General features: G+C 37.9%; 1 protein-coding gene across 11 annotated transcripts in view; it reads right to left on the reverse strand.

Moving 5' to 3' along the window:
- The window catches only part of PIKFYVE (phosphoinositide kinase, FYVE-type zinc finger containing), a 78,828-nt gene that overhangs the window by 43,904 nt on the left and 19,096 nt on the right, over positions 1–15,828 (reverse strand). For 7 of the 11 annotated variants that reach the window (XM_082689991.1, XM_082689994.1, XM_082689990.1 and 4 more), the window contains exons 8-12: positions 11,219–11,357; positions 9,607–9,764; positions 8,108–8,219; positions 6,813–6,960; positions 6,104–6,271 (exon numbers count right to left, since the gene is read on the reverse strand). In XM_082689991.1, coding sequence (XP_082546117.1) covers positions 6,104–6,271; positions 6,813–6,960; positions 8,108–8,219; positions 9,607–9,764; positions 11,219–11,357 — 725 coding nt within the window. The remainder of the gene's footprint in view (positions 1–6,103; positions 6,272–6,812; positions 6,961–8,107; positions 8,220–9,606; positions 9,765–11,218; positions 11,358–15,828) is intronic. The other 4 variants (XM_082689988.1, XM_082689996.1, XM_082689997.1 and 1 more) reach the window with 1 other exon arrangement.

Consider the following 15,828-nt stretch of genomic DNA (forward strand, 5'->3'; position numbering starts at 1 on the left):
AAGAAAAGGAGAAACTTATGACTGCAACATGCCAGCGTAGTTATACAGAGAACACACCTACGCACAAAGTATGACTCATACTAAACCCAACACTGCCCAGCCAACTGAAGAAAGCTTTAGATTAGAATGCATCATTATACTTAATCCATACACTTCAAACCAAACTTAATAGACTTGAATAATAACAACAGAACCTCGAAGGAGTCATGTCAGATAATCCTTAACAGACTGCTTTTCCCTTATCAAAGCTGAGCCAGTGTATGAAAATTGAGATCTTCAGTAATTTAGGTATGACAAGCCTAAAAATCTACATTATTTTTCTCATGTATAACAGTACGATTTCACAAATAACTCTGTCTATATACAAAATAGTTTATAGAGAAGCCACCTGAAAAAATAGTTTTTTTTTTTCAAATTTCAGACTATACACTACAAAAAATTAATACAGAAGCGATACTGGCAGGAAATAAAGATTTAACTCATCAGAATTTTTATGTGCTTTCAAATTAGGGTTTTTCAAAATTCTAACCAAACACTGCCAAATAGTTGCCATAACTGAACATGGGCTGTGTTCGTTTAGAATTTTAGACTATTACTTTTCTCACAAGTAAAACTTATTCTTTACTTCCCCATGAACTTTTCTTTGCATCTGTGACCAAGCATAGCTCAAGTGAGGTTCTTTCTACTATGCAAACAAAACCACAATGTATTTTAAGCCTTTTAAAATAAAGGTTCTCCAAAAAATTTTTTCCAAGTAGATTTCACTTATAACAAATGAGCTTCAGAAGTTGCTATGTTTATATGCCAATATGCTCATCCTTTGAAGAAAAGCAGAGAAAAAGTTTTACATTGGAAATTCAAAGTATACGATGCCGAATACAATAAATCAAGTATGTGGACAAATAAAAACAGATGTTGTACCTTTTTCCCACACCTTCTGCACAGAAACGAATAATGCCAATCTGTTTGTTCAACCAACATATTGGCTTTACGAGCTTTACTTTTCATACTAAAGATTAAGTGTGTCTGTGTGTGTGTGTGTGTGTGTGTGTGTGTAAAATGTTTTGAAACATACAGAAAATCCTATATCCCCTTTACCTACATTTAACAATTGTTAACATTCCATATCTGATTTCTCTCTATATATATGTATGGATTTTCCCTAACCATTTGAAGTTACATACATCATGACCCTTGACCACTAATACTTCAGCATACATTTCTCAAAAATGAGGACATTCTTCTGTATAGACACAACACCATTTACAAACTTAAGAAAATTTGGACCATGTCTTCAAAAAAAAAAAAAGAAAAAAAAAGAAACTGACAGTGTCTTCATATGATAAAATTCGTGCATATTCTTCAAATTTATCTAACTGTCCCCAAAATGCTTTAATAAATTTTTTGCCTCAAACCTGGATTCAATCAGGTTTATATGCTGATTTCCTTTATTCTCTTTTGGTCCAAAGCAAACCTCCTACCTTTTTACTTTGTCAGGATACTGAATTTTAAAAGAACCCAGGCCAAACGACCTGTGGAATGTCCCATTTTCCGAGTCAGTTGGATTGTTTCCATTTGGTGCTGTTTAACTTGCTCCTATAGCTTTTCCTACACATGGGAATTTAGATCTAGAAGCTTACAAAAACTATATGATTCTCACTTCTCTAGGTTCTACACACTAACTTAATCAAGAATGGTTCAGAATCCTGCTGATATATATGTATTTTAGTTGTACAACTCTCCAAGTTTTACCAATAGTGAAAACTAATCAAGCAAGAAGATCGTAATGTTCCAGTTTTACAAGTTTATGAAAATGTAGGGTTTGCTTGCAGAAGATAAAAACACCAGATTTTTTAAAAAAATACAGATATGTCAATCAAGTTTAGAAATCCCAATTTCCTCAGCCCTGGAAGATAAAGGATGATTCCTAAGAAAATATTTTATAAATATTACCTTTAACTTTCAGGAAAAGATAAGCACCCATTCCCATTTACACTCTAAAGGGAAGGAAAACCAGAGGAAGAGGGTATATCACTACTCTTTCACCTCACTACCAGTTGGCTCTGACAATCTTTACTTTCTGGTAATCAGTGTTCATGTTAACTACAATGCAGAAAAAATACATTATTGTACTTCAACTTCACCAGAAAAACAGAAGAACCATTCTTGTTAGTATGCTAAAAACTAATAGGAGAGAACTGTGAAAGCCAGAAACATTCATTAAGGGATTCAGAAAGGCCTTAGATTTTAGAGTCTCTAGGTCGCATAGGGCCTGTATGCCCTACAGCATAAACTATGAGCATGCCTTTCCTGTTCCTATCAGGTCACTCCTTCAACATTTGGCACAACCATTACACAAAGTACATGTTATATTAACAGTGACATCACGAAGTTCTTACATTCACCAAACACACGAATAACCTATGTGTGCTTTTTGTAGACTCACAGAGACTCCAGAACCTGTGCTTTTAAAGGCAGATATAACTACTGCCTGTAACTTCCTCCTTAACATATTTCAAGTGTGAAATTGTCCTCTTTGTGCACAAGGTTACTGAGACCATCAAATGTCTTATTAACATAAAAGACAACAGTCTCTACCACAGTCTCCTGAGCTGATAATCTCATACCACCATAAAAGAAGGAAATGGGATTACTGTGGAAAGATGTAATTTTAGTTAACCAACGCTGGTGCCCAGTCACCACCAATCCCTTTTCTAAATACCACAGAACATCCTCTGAATTTTTTTCTACAATTTTACCAACTTCCAAAGTCAAATCAACAACCTATTTTTTACAAAATTTTAAGCCTCTGTCACTACAATCAGCTAAACCCCCTCCTTTTCTTTTTAGTTCTCCAAAGATAACAAACTCTGGCCCCATGATCACAGCTCTAAATTCTTTCAATAGTCTGGTATATATTTTGCCTGTACCTGGCCAAAGACTTATTTAAAATAATCAGGTATTCTCTAACTTCTCTTCATCATCTTGGACTTTACTTTCCTTTTAGTCATATACATTCTTTCCTGATAAAATTATCTTGATGGGGGCAAGGAGGAGAAGCTTCAGTTAATATTATATATCACCTTCCCCATATTACTGCCCTGGTTTTCTTTCTTTGAACCACAATTTTAAAAATCTTCTCTGAGATGTTCTCGGCATTTAATTCCATCCATCAATGCAATCTGGACTTGTGCTATCCTGTCATTTTTATTTTTTTTAAGTGCTGGCCCCTCTTTCAGATTCATCCTCCTATAAAAGTTACCTCTCACAACTTCTATAGACAATCTTTTTAATGGGTCGAGAGCAGGGACACCTCGGTGGCTAAGATGGTTAAAGCCTCTGACTTTGGCTCAAGTCATGATCCCAGGGTCCTGGGGTCGAGTCCCGCATCTGGCTCCTTGCTTGGCGGGAAGCCTGCTTCTCCCTCTGCCTACTGCTCTCCCTTCCTGTGCTCTCTCTGTCTAACAAATAAATAAATAAAATCTCTCTAAAAAGTAAATAAAGGGTTAAGAGCAGAGAGGTTGCAGAAGAGTCACTGTGATTTTTTTTTTTTCCAACTGTGGATGCTTCCCCTTTAATTTTCCTTAGGGATACAATTTGAGATCGTACTGTACAAATGTCAGTATTGAAGTTCTCTGTTCCATCCCATTCCAATATTAGGAAGTCAAGCACCCTGAAGCAAATTGTCTGACTGTGCTCAGCAGTCCGTCTTTTGCTATTATAAATACTATGATGACAGGTTACTTTCTTCACCGTTTTCATAATTTCCTAATCTTCCAAGACACAAAATCATCATGACAAAAATGTATTTCACGATCTACTTTCAGCAAAACGAAACTGCATTGCCAACACGTGTCCAAAGGATATCCTCCATCATAAGAGATGCCAGCTCTGACCCGTATCTGTCACTTCTATTACAAAAGCATCACCCAGTATGCTCCAGGGAACCAGACTAGAGTTCATCTCACCCAAGTGTCCCATCCACTCCACTGTCCTTTCGTACTCACCACACTCTCCACCACACTTACCATTTGTTTTGCGGATCCCCATAAAGACATGTCTCTGACTCACGTTCAACACTAGGCAAGTCTCCTCTTTCACTGCATCCTCTCTAAATTTCTATTTTTTAATAGGATATACCTTTTTATTATAACTTTTTGTTGTTTTAATTTTATTTAAATTCCAATTAATTAACATACAGTATAATATTAATTTCAGGAGTAGAATTTAGTGATCATCATTTACATAAAACACCCAGTGCCCATCACAAGTGCTCTGCCTAAATACCCATTCCCCACTTAGCTCATCCCCTGCCCACCTCCCCTTCCGCACCCCTCAGGTTGTTCTCTATACTTATGTCTGTTTTATGGTTTGCTTCTCCCCCCCCCACCATTACTGTAACCCTTAAAAGCTTTTTTACCACATCTAGAGGATAATGGTTACTACTGACAGCCATCAAAAATTTGTTATAGAAATGGGAGTTTGTTCCAAATTATTTTAGAATAGATGTTTAGGTTCAAAAGCTTCTCTTTTCTGACCTTATCTTTAGACTCAAAATAGGAAGTGGCAAGGAAATCAGACAAGCATTTCCAATCTAAGGAAAGAATTCAACTTTAGAGGGCTGTTAAAAATCCAAACTTCAGGTGAAATCATGGAATAAATGGTTTCATCTTTATAATGATTTTTTAGTTACTAGAACATAATGAAATCTTACAAGTACTTACTTACTTATGTATTTTTTATTTATTTCCTTTTACATAATTCCTCTCTAGGGCTAAAATTTAATTTGGCTGTTAGTTCTTTCCAACAGGGTAAACCTCGAAATTCATTTTTAAAAAGCATTTCATATATGATCTCGCTGATATGTGAACTCTGAGAAACAAGACAGAAGATCATAGGGGAAGAGAGGAAAAAATGAAACAAGAAGAAACCAGAGAGGGAGACAAACCATAAGAGACTTATAATCTCAGGATACAAACTGAGGGTTGCTGGAGGGGAGGGAGGAGGGCGGGAGGGGGTTGTTCGGTGACGGACATTGGGGAGGGCGTGTGCTATGGTGAGTGCTGTGAATTGTGTAAGTCTGATGATTCACAGACCTGTCCCTCTGAAACAAATAATACATTATATCTTAATTTAAAAATGACATAAAATGAAAATACAAAAATAAAAAGCATCTCATTTTTTATATACTGCTGTATTAGATTTTGGTAATGATTTATTTTTCCTTTTATACCAAATGTCTTCTGAATATGGTCATTATTTTTTTTGAGTCAGTAGAATAAACCCTCATTTAAGACAACTAAAAATAACAAAATAACAAATGCACTTCGTATTACTCAGAGAAGAAACCTTTTTCTTTAAATACAGCATATACACACAAGCATATTTTTTTGCTGGACAAAAGAATGATATTTTATTTATTAACAACAGAAAATATAACTACTGCGTGGCCTGGGAATACATGTGAGAGTCTGATCAACACGATCCTTCCCTGCAGACAAACATCTGTGAGAAGCTTCATCATGGTTAGAAACCATGCAAAAAATACAATGATATCAGGAAAGAAATGTGCATCTTCAGTCTGTTCTTTCCATAGCAAACATTTTAAATCATAGTAGAAAGATGTTTTGTATTGTGTGTTTCCCCCTAATACAGTTCAAGCACCTAAAAAGGTTTAGTGAAATACTACATTACTGGTTAATAGCATAAGCAAATAGGCTTTAAAATGTTAAATAAAGAAAGAGAAATGAATAAAGCAGAACATCCATGTTATAAATGCAAAGAAATGCCACCTTGGAAGTTGCACATTATGCTAAGGGAAGAGCAGTAGTAGTAGTAGATCCTTTAAAGATGTAGTTCCTTTTAAAGACTACAAGCTTTAAATTGGGTGTGGTGGTACTGTGGGAGAAAATGAGAAATAAAAGGAACCAACCAAAAAAAGTGTGGGGAGGCGGTGTGGGGAAAACGAGAAAGGGGGAACAAAACCCACACCGAATCCCTTCCGCCACATGGGACAGGGAGGCCAGGAAGACAGGCTGGCATGAGATCGCGTGGCCCAGCTCTCCAGCCTGTGCCCGGATTCCAGATGGTGACTACCTCCTACCTTTTTGGTCAGCAGGGTGAGGGGGCACATGTGGGTACTTGGAGGGCTTCTTGATATGGAAGTTCACGTTGTCCAGCTCCACGTTCAGGCTGATGGAAGCGGCTGAGTCACTGTCCACTGTGGACTGGAAGCTGCTGACTGATGTGCGCTTGCTAGGACTGGCAGAATCTTTTAGTGTCAGGGAGGGGAAAGAAATATAGGGAGAGGAGGGGAGTAAAAATGGGTTTCATCAGGGTATTGGAGGAAAGGAGAAAAATGTTCTTTTAATAGACAAGGCCAATGTGCAATACCAAAATGGATACAGTATTTTCATGTACTTCTGTGGAGACTTAATAAAAATTGGAACACATTAAATATATGATGAATTTTTAAGATGGAGAAATCTATTGGAGGTTCTGCAGAGAGAGAGTCTGATATCATAGTGAAGAGGTGAGAAAGTTGTCTGCTGCGATATTATTAGCTCAGAGTTATTTTTAAGCTGCTGCAAACTACAGACTATGGCAAAAATCTGAAAACGCCAGTAGCCTAACAAGTTGGTTTCTTAAGAAAATACTGTATCTAGAACGAAGATTGCTATCAGAGGTTTACATTTAGTTGGTGCCATAAAACTTAAACTCGATTGTTTCAACTAAACAAACAAGACACTCATCTATCATACATACACAGTAATGAGTCACAAAAATCAAAATATTAGAAAGTTTAAACTCACTAGTCAAATTATCGTCACCTTCTTCAGCTATCTGTTCCGTGTCACTGTCATCGAACTTTATGTCTTTAAACCAGGATGGCTCAGAGTGACCTTCCACAGAGTTTACTGAGTCACTGTCTGGAGAAGGGGTCTCGGAGAATTCTGTACTCTAGTAAGATCAAGACAAGATCCAAGTAATTCACATTCAGTGGCAGCTTTCAAAGGCAACACTACAAATAAACTCAAGCCCAATATTTCTACAAAGCTAACCACTGAATAAATTTACATACAAATAAGCTAATTGATAGAAACTAAGTAAACTGGCATTAATGTTGATAATTCCACTCTAATAATTATAATTGTCACTAATCAGTAGGTTTAGGCAGCTTAATATGAGCAAAACATAATACACAGATTTTACAGTGTTTCATTTCATGCTTTTTAGTCCTGAGAGTAAATCTGGCTCAGAATTTATTCTAATCCTGTGCCAACACCAGGACACAGTCTGGAAAACAACTGTTAGAGTTTAACAAACAACACCACACCAGTCTTCTTGGTCATTTGTCTTTTCTAACCTTTGAGTTTCCACTTTAATTCACAAAAGTACCTAAACATTTTATTTATTTATTTATTTATTTAAAATTAACATAAACCAAAAGTGAAAGCTTATCTTTTTAAAAAGTTCTATTTTAGGGGGCGCCTGGGTGGCTCAGTGGGCTAGGCCGCTGCCTTCGACTCAGGTCATGGTCTCAGGGTCCTGGGATCGAGTCCCGCATCAGGCTCTCTGCTCAGCAGGGAGCCTGCTTCCCTCTCTCTCTCTCTCTGCCTGCCTCTCTGTCTACTTGTGGTCTCTCTCTGTCAAATAAATAAATAAAATCTTAAAAAAAAAAAGTTCTATTTTAAATCACTTCTATTCCCTAATTAAAGGAAAAAGATATATACATCATCGTTGTTTTATCACTGCTATACAATTTAATACTGGTAATGTGTCAAAATCTACTGCATTGGTGATACTTTTTCTATCATTTCATTGTATACTCTCTCTTGGTCCTGAAAACACAGACATAGTGAAACGGAAAACCATTAAAGGTATATGACAGGCAACTATATCACCACAAGGTCCAGCTTCAGAAAAGTCAAACCCACTGGAAATAGTCTGATTCGAACAGGCTTTTCATCACCCCTACCAACCAAGTAAAAATGTTTGTAACTTTCAAACAACAGGGAAAATGTATCTCTGTCTAATTCAATGACTTTTTATTCCCACCGATGAAGACAAGACTTCCCAACTCGTCAGCGATGACACGGGAAACTACCTGCAGTGGTCTGTACAGCGCGTACTCATCCCTGAAGAGCTGGTCGTGATGACTGACGCAATCCAGCCAACGTCCATCGACCATTGCTTGTCCGATGGCAATAGCTTGTGCCCTGATGAAGACCAACAAAAATAAAAACTTTAAAAAGTCAGAGTAATTTCACAGGCACAAGATGAGATGCAAATGGAATTTTCTTCCATTTTGATCAGCTGGAATTACAAATGGTCGGTCGATAGGTGAGGGGTAAAACAAGCAAGACTTGAAGCTGAATTGAAAGATTTTGCCAGATACCAGGTAAAGGAGAAGCTGCTGGTAAGGCAGTCCTAGCAAAACCTAATTTTACTTACAACAAACATGTAAGAAGTGCTTAGTACATGCATATCTCTGTCCTCACTATAGTAAAACAAAATGGTGAAACTAGCATGGTTCCTGCCCTCAAGGAGCTTATGGTCTTGGTAAGATAATACCAAATATTACAAATATATATATACATATATGTACAAAATAGATACTTAAACATATACGGCAATACACAGACACTTAAGGTGCGCCCTGGTGGCTCTGTCGGTTAAGTGTCTGACATGATCCCAGGGTCCTGGGATCGAGCCCCACATCGGGCTCCCTGCTCAGTGGAGAGTCTGCCTCTCCCCTTCTCTCTCCATCTGCCTCTCCCCCTGCTCATGTTCACTCACACTCAAATAAAGAAAGAAAACTTTAAAAAATAATAATAATACATAGACACTTAATAGATGAAACAGACACTCAACACAGGGCACTTACACGGCATTTCACAATTTATAAAGCACTTTAGCCCATATTATCTCATTTCATCCTCACAGCTTCTTCACAGCACCTATACATACTCCTCACACTGAAACTGAGAGGTCCAAGGTTCAAAAGAGATTAAATAACTTGAGTAAAAGCATAAAACTAAAAACAAATACTGTCAAAACTGGACCCCGGGGGTTTCTACTCTCTCTTCCTACTTACCTGTTTCTCCCCAGGAAAGGAGTAGTTAATCTAATCAACTAGAATAGCTTAGGGACATGCTGCCTTGAAAGGCAATAGGGCCTGTCCATCTCTTTCTCACAAATGATTCCTGAGCCAAGCAAGACACTCCAAGCGGGACTTAGGAACTCAGTTCCATAGACTGCAATGTCCAGATCAGAGAACAGTAGCAGAAGAATCCACTGTGATCTCAATACCTAGTTACATTCCCAAATCCTGCTTAATCAGAGAGCTTAGTGCTGGGAATTACTGCATACTTCTGCTTATAATAAATAAGGTAAACTGTGCCCCATTTGCTCCTTGCATCTATTTACTACTGGTTAAAATGCAGAAGGGAGGAGGGCTGAGTCATGAGTACCCTATGCACCAAACGCAGGAACCAAACAGAACCCTAGTCTTAAAATCTGCTGCCCTTCTATCTACAACAACATGGCCTTATTAAAAATAAAGCAATAAATAATATCAAAAAGTCTTTCTTAAGATCACATTACCTCGTAGCAATGTGTCCATTTCGGATTAACCAGTTGACTAACTCTTTTCCCACAATGCAATTGGGATGCGTTCTCAGCCAGTAACGATGATCCTGAAACTCCATTCCACTACTGTGATGGCAGATTTTCTTCCACAGGTCCTTTAACTGAACGCTGTCCTGAAATCACATTATGAACAAATAATTACTCCTGAGAAGGATGCTATCACATACCTTTGCAGATACTTTCCTGTGATTTTCAGATGCCTAAAAGGAAATTCAGTACAGATTGTCAGAGCCAACTCACACCATCTAACAGAAATAACACATGCATGGGGAGTAGCCTGAACTCAGGTTAATCTAATTGCAAGTGTAACTTTTTCTCTTAAAACCAACTATCCAGGGAACCTCGGAGGCTCAGTCAGTTATGCAGCTGCTTTCGGCTCAGGTCATGATCCCAGGATCCTGAGATGGAGCCCCACGTTGGACTCCCTGCTCAGCAGGAAGCCTGCTTCTCCCTCTCCCTCTGCCACTCCTCCCCACTACCCAGCTTGTGTGCTCTCGCTCTCTCTCAAATAAATAAAATCTTTAGGGAAGAAAATAAAAACAACTACCCCAAATAATTTTTCCCAGTCCATGGCACATATGCTCAGTCTCCTAGTTATCAAAGTACAAAACTGCAAAATCTCCTCTTTGAAGACGGGCAAGGAAGAGGGGAAAACAGTCAACCACACCAATCCATTTCTTGTAGTCTTCACTCCAGCAGCTTCCCACCTTTCTGACCTATACCCAACAACTGCCAAGTGAATCTTCCTAAAGGAAGGCCTTCAGTGAATGACTCCCTGCTCAAAAAAACTCCCAACATTGCTCAGCACCTGGGTTCATATCTAAACTTGTAAAGGGTGAACTCGCCATGTTCCACAAGGTAACCCCAAGTAACTTCCATTCTCATTGCCCACAGACTCCAGCTTACTCTCTCCAAACCTCTCCTAACTAATAAATCCTACTTTGGTGCATGGAAAATGCTTATTTTCACCTCTATACTTTGTCATACCTTTAAATAAGAGTTGCTTTCCTCAATGCCTGCCCAAATCCATCCGTTCTTCAAGGTCCAGGCCAAACCCTTCAGTTTAAAGCCCTCACCACTAATGATCTTTCTATCTCTTATCAATAAAGTATTGCTTTTTTACTATTAAGGACCGGACCATCAGCCTCATTTCTACCTTTTGAATTTTAAGCTTGAGGACAGGAGCCAATTTCCATTACTTTGAGTCACTCTTGGGACTAAATACAATATTTTACACTTACATAAAGTCTATAAACAACTGATAACCATCTCACATCAACATACAGTAGAAAGATATGCAAAGCGTGTGTATGAGAAACATATTTCAAAGTTTAAGAACAATCTGGGACCTAACTAAACATTCAGCTCTCTTACTATGTAAGCACCTCAAATCTTACCAGATGAAAGGGATCAAGAAAATATTAATACAATATAAGAGTACTGAATGCTTCACCACTTTCTTAGGTGATCTTAATAAAAACTCAAGATAATTATTTCCTCTATTAATTTATATGCTAACTGGCTATTGATAGGTTTCTTAAAAATAGCAAAGATACTAGACCAGTACCAGAAGAATTTTGCGTTCATCCTCAGTGGTCTCTGTCCTAACATAGGTTCGGTTAGCCTGGGGACTGACAGATGTCTCATATGAAGATACCATAGGAGAACCAGATCGATCCAGTGACAGGTTAGTAATGCTAGCTGATCTGGAAAGAGAAACAAAAAAGTGAATACACAGTTGTAAATTCTTCATCAATAAATAAAATTACAGTGAAAATTCATTTTTAAATAAATGCTTACTGGGACTCCTGGGTGGCTCATTTGGTTAACTGACTGCCTTTGGCTCAGGTCATGATCCTGGAGTCCCAGGTTCAAGTCCTACATTGGGTTCCCTGCTCAGCAGGGAGTCTGCTTCTCCTTCTGACCCTCTGCCTTCTCATGCTTTCTCAATCATTCTCTCTCTCTCTCAAGTAAATAAATAAAATCTTTACAATAAATAAATAAATAAATAAATGTTTACTTGCCAACATTAAGGGTACTTTTAAATGTAATTATGATGGTTACGTATGATATCATCATTGGGAGAAGCTATTTTAGAATAAGTGAAAAAGCAAAGCTGCTACGGAGAGATTACAGGAAAGCAATGGTAAATATAGTATACTTACCAGTAACATTTCAGAGGAAAAGGATATAAACTTGTTAAAATGCTGAAAACTAGTGTTATTGTTTTTGTTTTAACTGACAAATATGAAGAATCAGAGTAAATGCAGAAATAATCTTGCAGGGGTCCCTGGGTGGCTCAGTCAGTGAAGTATCTACCTGATGCTCAGGTCATACGAGGGTCCTGGGATAGAGCCCCAGGTCAGGCTCCCTTGCTCAGTGGAGAGCTTGCTTCTCCCTCTCCCTCTGCCACTCCCCCTGCTTGTGTGCTCTCTCTCTCTTACAAATAAACAAATAAAATCTTAAAAAGGAAGGAGGGAAGGAAGGAAAGAAGGGAGGGAGATAAGGAGGGAAAGAATTTTGCAGATCAGAAACAGGAAACTTTGACCCACTGACCAAATAGTTTTTGCATAACCAATGAAACAAGAATGTCTTTAGATGAATATCTATAATGTTCTGGTAAGAGAAAACATTAACTTTTGAACCCCAGCTAAGCAAATGTTATCCCCCCCAAAATAATCCCTTTCTTCTTATTAGAACTGCATTGTTATCCTCAATCATACTTTGAATTTGATCATAAAAAAATGAGTGAAAATTTGTTTCCTCTCTTAATATATTATTACTTATATAGCATCCTTAATTTTGCCCCTGGGCAAAGTTACTAGATAAATGATTTGTAAGTGGAATGTCAATAGCATCAAGCAAGCTTTTATTTATTAAAAAACTGGAGATAGAAATTTTAGTTAGCTTCTACTTTGAAAGAAATGAAACCAAATTCTAGCTTCTATATAAAGGATAAAAAGGCAGAAGCTTCTACAGTGAGTTAGGCAATAAACTCATTTAATTCTCACAGCAAGGGTGTCTGGGTGGCTCAGTGGGTTAAGCTGCCTTCAGCTGAGGTCATGATCTCAGGGTCCTGGGATCGAGCCCCCCTGCATTGGGCTCTCTGCTCAGCAGGGAGCCTGCTTCCCCCTCTCTCTCTGCCTGCCTCTCCACCTACTTGTGATCTCTGTCAAATAAATAAATAAAACCTTTAAAAAAAAATAATAATTTTTATAGCATGCTATAGAGTAGGTACTACTAAAGCCATTCTACAAATACAGAAATCAAGAATCAGAGATAAAGTTATTTTTCTAAGGTAACTCGACTAACAGCCAGGCTGCCTCCCATTCAAAACCAGGTGCCAACTAAAAAACTATGCTCCCACTGCCATGAAGATAAAGATAATTTTAAAATAACTTTGGGGTGCCCGGGTGGCTCAGCCAGTTGAGCATCCAACTCATGGTTTTGGCTCAGGTCATGATCTGATGGGTCATGAGATCAGACCTGAGACAGGCTCCACGCTCAGTGGGGGGTCTACTTGGGGATTCTCTCCCTCCGTCCTTCCCTCAACTTGTGCATGCACATGCACATGTGTGCTCTCTCCCCTTCCCCCCACAAAACTAAATAAATAAATCTTAAAAAAATAATTTAAGAAATTGTTCACAGGTCTGTAACAGGTTTAGCAAAAAGTCATTCTTAATAGCTTATGAGAAAGCACTGTTATCAAATAAATAATAAAGATTTTTCAAATAATCATTTATTTCTTAGCATATTCTTTTAGTGAAAGGTCACCACTATATGTCTGACTCCATTAATTAAAATCTCTCTTCCGGGATCCTGGGTGGCTCAGTTGGTTAAGCAACTGCCCTCCGCTCAGATCATGATCCCGGAATCCCAGCATCGAGTCCCACATTGAGTCCCACATTGAGTCCCACATCAGGCTCCCAGCTCCACGGGGAGTGTGCTGCTCCCTCTGACCTCATGCTCTCTCTCTCAAATAAATACATAAGTAAAGAAAATAGAAACTCTTTTCCAATGATTGTATTATCCTGTGTTTTGCTTCTCTAACATTCTAACTATCCCTGCACATATCCTAATATCCTGATATGGCAGTAACAAAAACAAAAAAAAATAGTCACATTTGCTGTCAAATACTTTTTTTTTTTTAATAGATTTTATTCCTTTGACAGAGGCAACAGGAGAGAGCACAAGCAGGGGGAGCAGCAGGCAGAGGGAGAGAGAGCAGCAGGCTCCCCGCTGAGCAGGGAGCCCAACAAAGGGCTTGATCCCAGGGTCCTGGGATCATGACCTGATCTGAAGGCAGAAGTTTAACCATCTGAGCCTAGGAACCCCTAATGTCAAATACTCTAATAAGTAGCCTAGCATTAAGAATGCTGGGTAAACTTTTATTTAGAAATAGTACTCACTGACTAAATTATACCTTTCCCAAAGATTTACATCAATCATAGTATTAATTCAAAACAGATGGAACTACTCTGTAAATTAGCACAGCTATTTCTCCATTTGTACAACGCCAAAAGAAATACTGTAATTCATCCCACCTTAAAAAAAAAAATTTCTCTTAACTCCACATCCCCTTGGGACATTCCCTCCTTCACTATAGCACAACTTCCATCTCCAATTCTTCTTCTTCCATTTAGGGAATCCAAAATGGTGCAGCCACTTTGGAAGACAGTTTGACAACTTCTTATGAAACTAATCATACTCCTCTACCTATGATCCAGCAATCATACTCCTTGGTATTTATGCAAAGGAACTGAATACATGACCACATGAAAACCTGCACACAAACCTTTATAGTAGCCTTATTCATATTGCCAAAACTTGGAAATAACTAAAATATCTTCCAGTAGGTAAGTGGATAAATTGTGGTATATCGAGACAATGGAATATTATTTAATGCTGAAAAAAAGAGTTATCAAGCCATAAAAAGACATGGAGGAACCTTAAATGAATATTACTAAGTGAATGAAACAAATCTGAAAAGGCTGCGTTCTGAATGAGTCCAACTATAAAACATTCTAGAAAAGGGAAAATTATGCAGATAGTAAAAAGGTCAGTGGCTATGCCACGGGTTGGGTGGGAGTGAGAAATGAATAAAGCGAGCACAGAGAATTTTTAAAGATTTTATTTATTTATTGAATTTTTTACTTGAGAGAGAGAGGGTGAGCACAAGCAGGGAAAAGGGAGGGGGCAAGCTGACTCCACACTGAGCACAGAGACCCCACACCCTGAGATCATGACCTGAGCCAAAATCAAGAGTCAGATGCTTAACTGAAGGCCAGACAGGCACCCCAGAGCAGAGAATTTTTAAGGCAGTGAAACTAAAGTTTACTACAACAGTGGACATCACATCATTATACATCTGTCCCAAACACAGAATATACATCACCAAGAGTGAACCCTAATGTAAATTATGGACTTTGGGTGATAATGTATCAATGCAAAGTGATAATATGTTAACAGCTGTTCATCAACTGTAACAAATATACCACTATGATACAGGGTACTGACCATGGAGGAGGTTATGAGGGTAGGGGGTATATATGAAGTTTCTGTACTCCCTACTCAATTTTGCTATTAGCCTAAAACTGCTCTAAAAAAATGAAGTTTATTAATTAAAAAAGGGTAAAAGATCCTGATGTCTGCAACCTATTCTCAAAAAAAGTCTATTATATAAATAAAAACAAAGCAAATGGGAAAATGTAAATTAGTGAACCTTAATAGAGAATATATTAAATTTATTACTCTTGCAACTTTTTACAAATTTGAAATATTTTCAAAATAATTTTAAAAGTGTTTTAAAAATTCACTCTCTCTAGTAGCTTCCCATTTCACCCAGAGTAAATGACAAAGGCCTAAAATTAACTATAAGAATATTCTACTCCAGGTACACAGGACCTCTTGTTACTCTTTGCCAGCTATATTCCTTCTAGGAATTCGCTATTTTCTGTTTTCTTGGCATACCCTTCTATTAAATGTTCACATGGCTCATTCCCTCATATCCTCAGGCCTTTGCTCAAATGTCACCTTCCCTGTGAGATCTTCCCTGACTACACAATTTTAAAATGTCAATCTCTACCCATATGCCTTATTGCTTTTTTGAGCATTAAATTTTGACTGTTTGATTCACTGCTGTATTACACAGAGCTGGTTTCTAGGTACTTAATAATA

This window comes from Mustela nivalis (assembly GCF_964662115.1).
Source record: "Mustela nivalis genome assembly, chromosome: 11".
Taxonomy (NCBI): Eukaryota; Metazoa; Chordata; class Mammalia; order Carnivora; family Mustelidae; genus Mustela; species Mustela nivalis.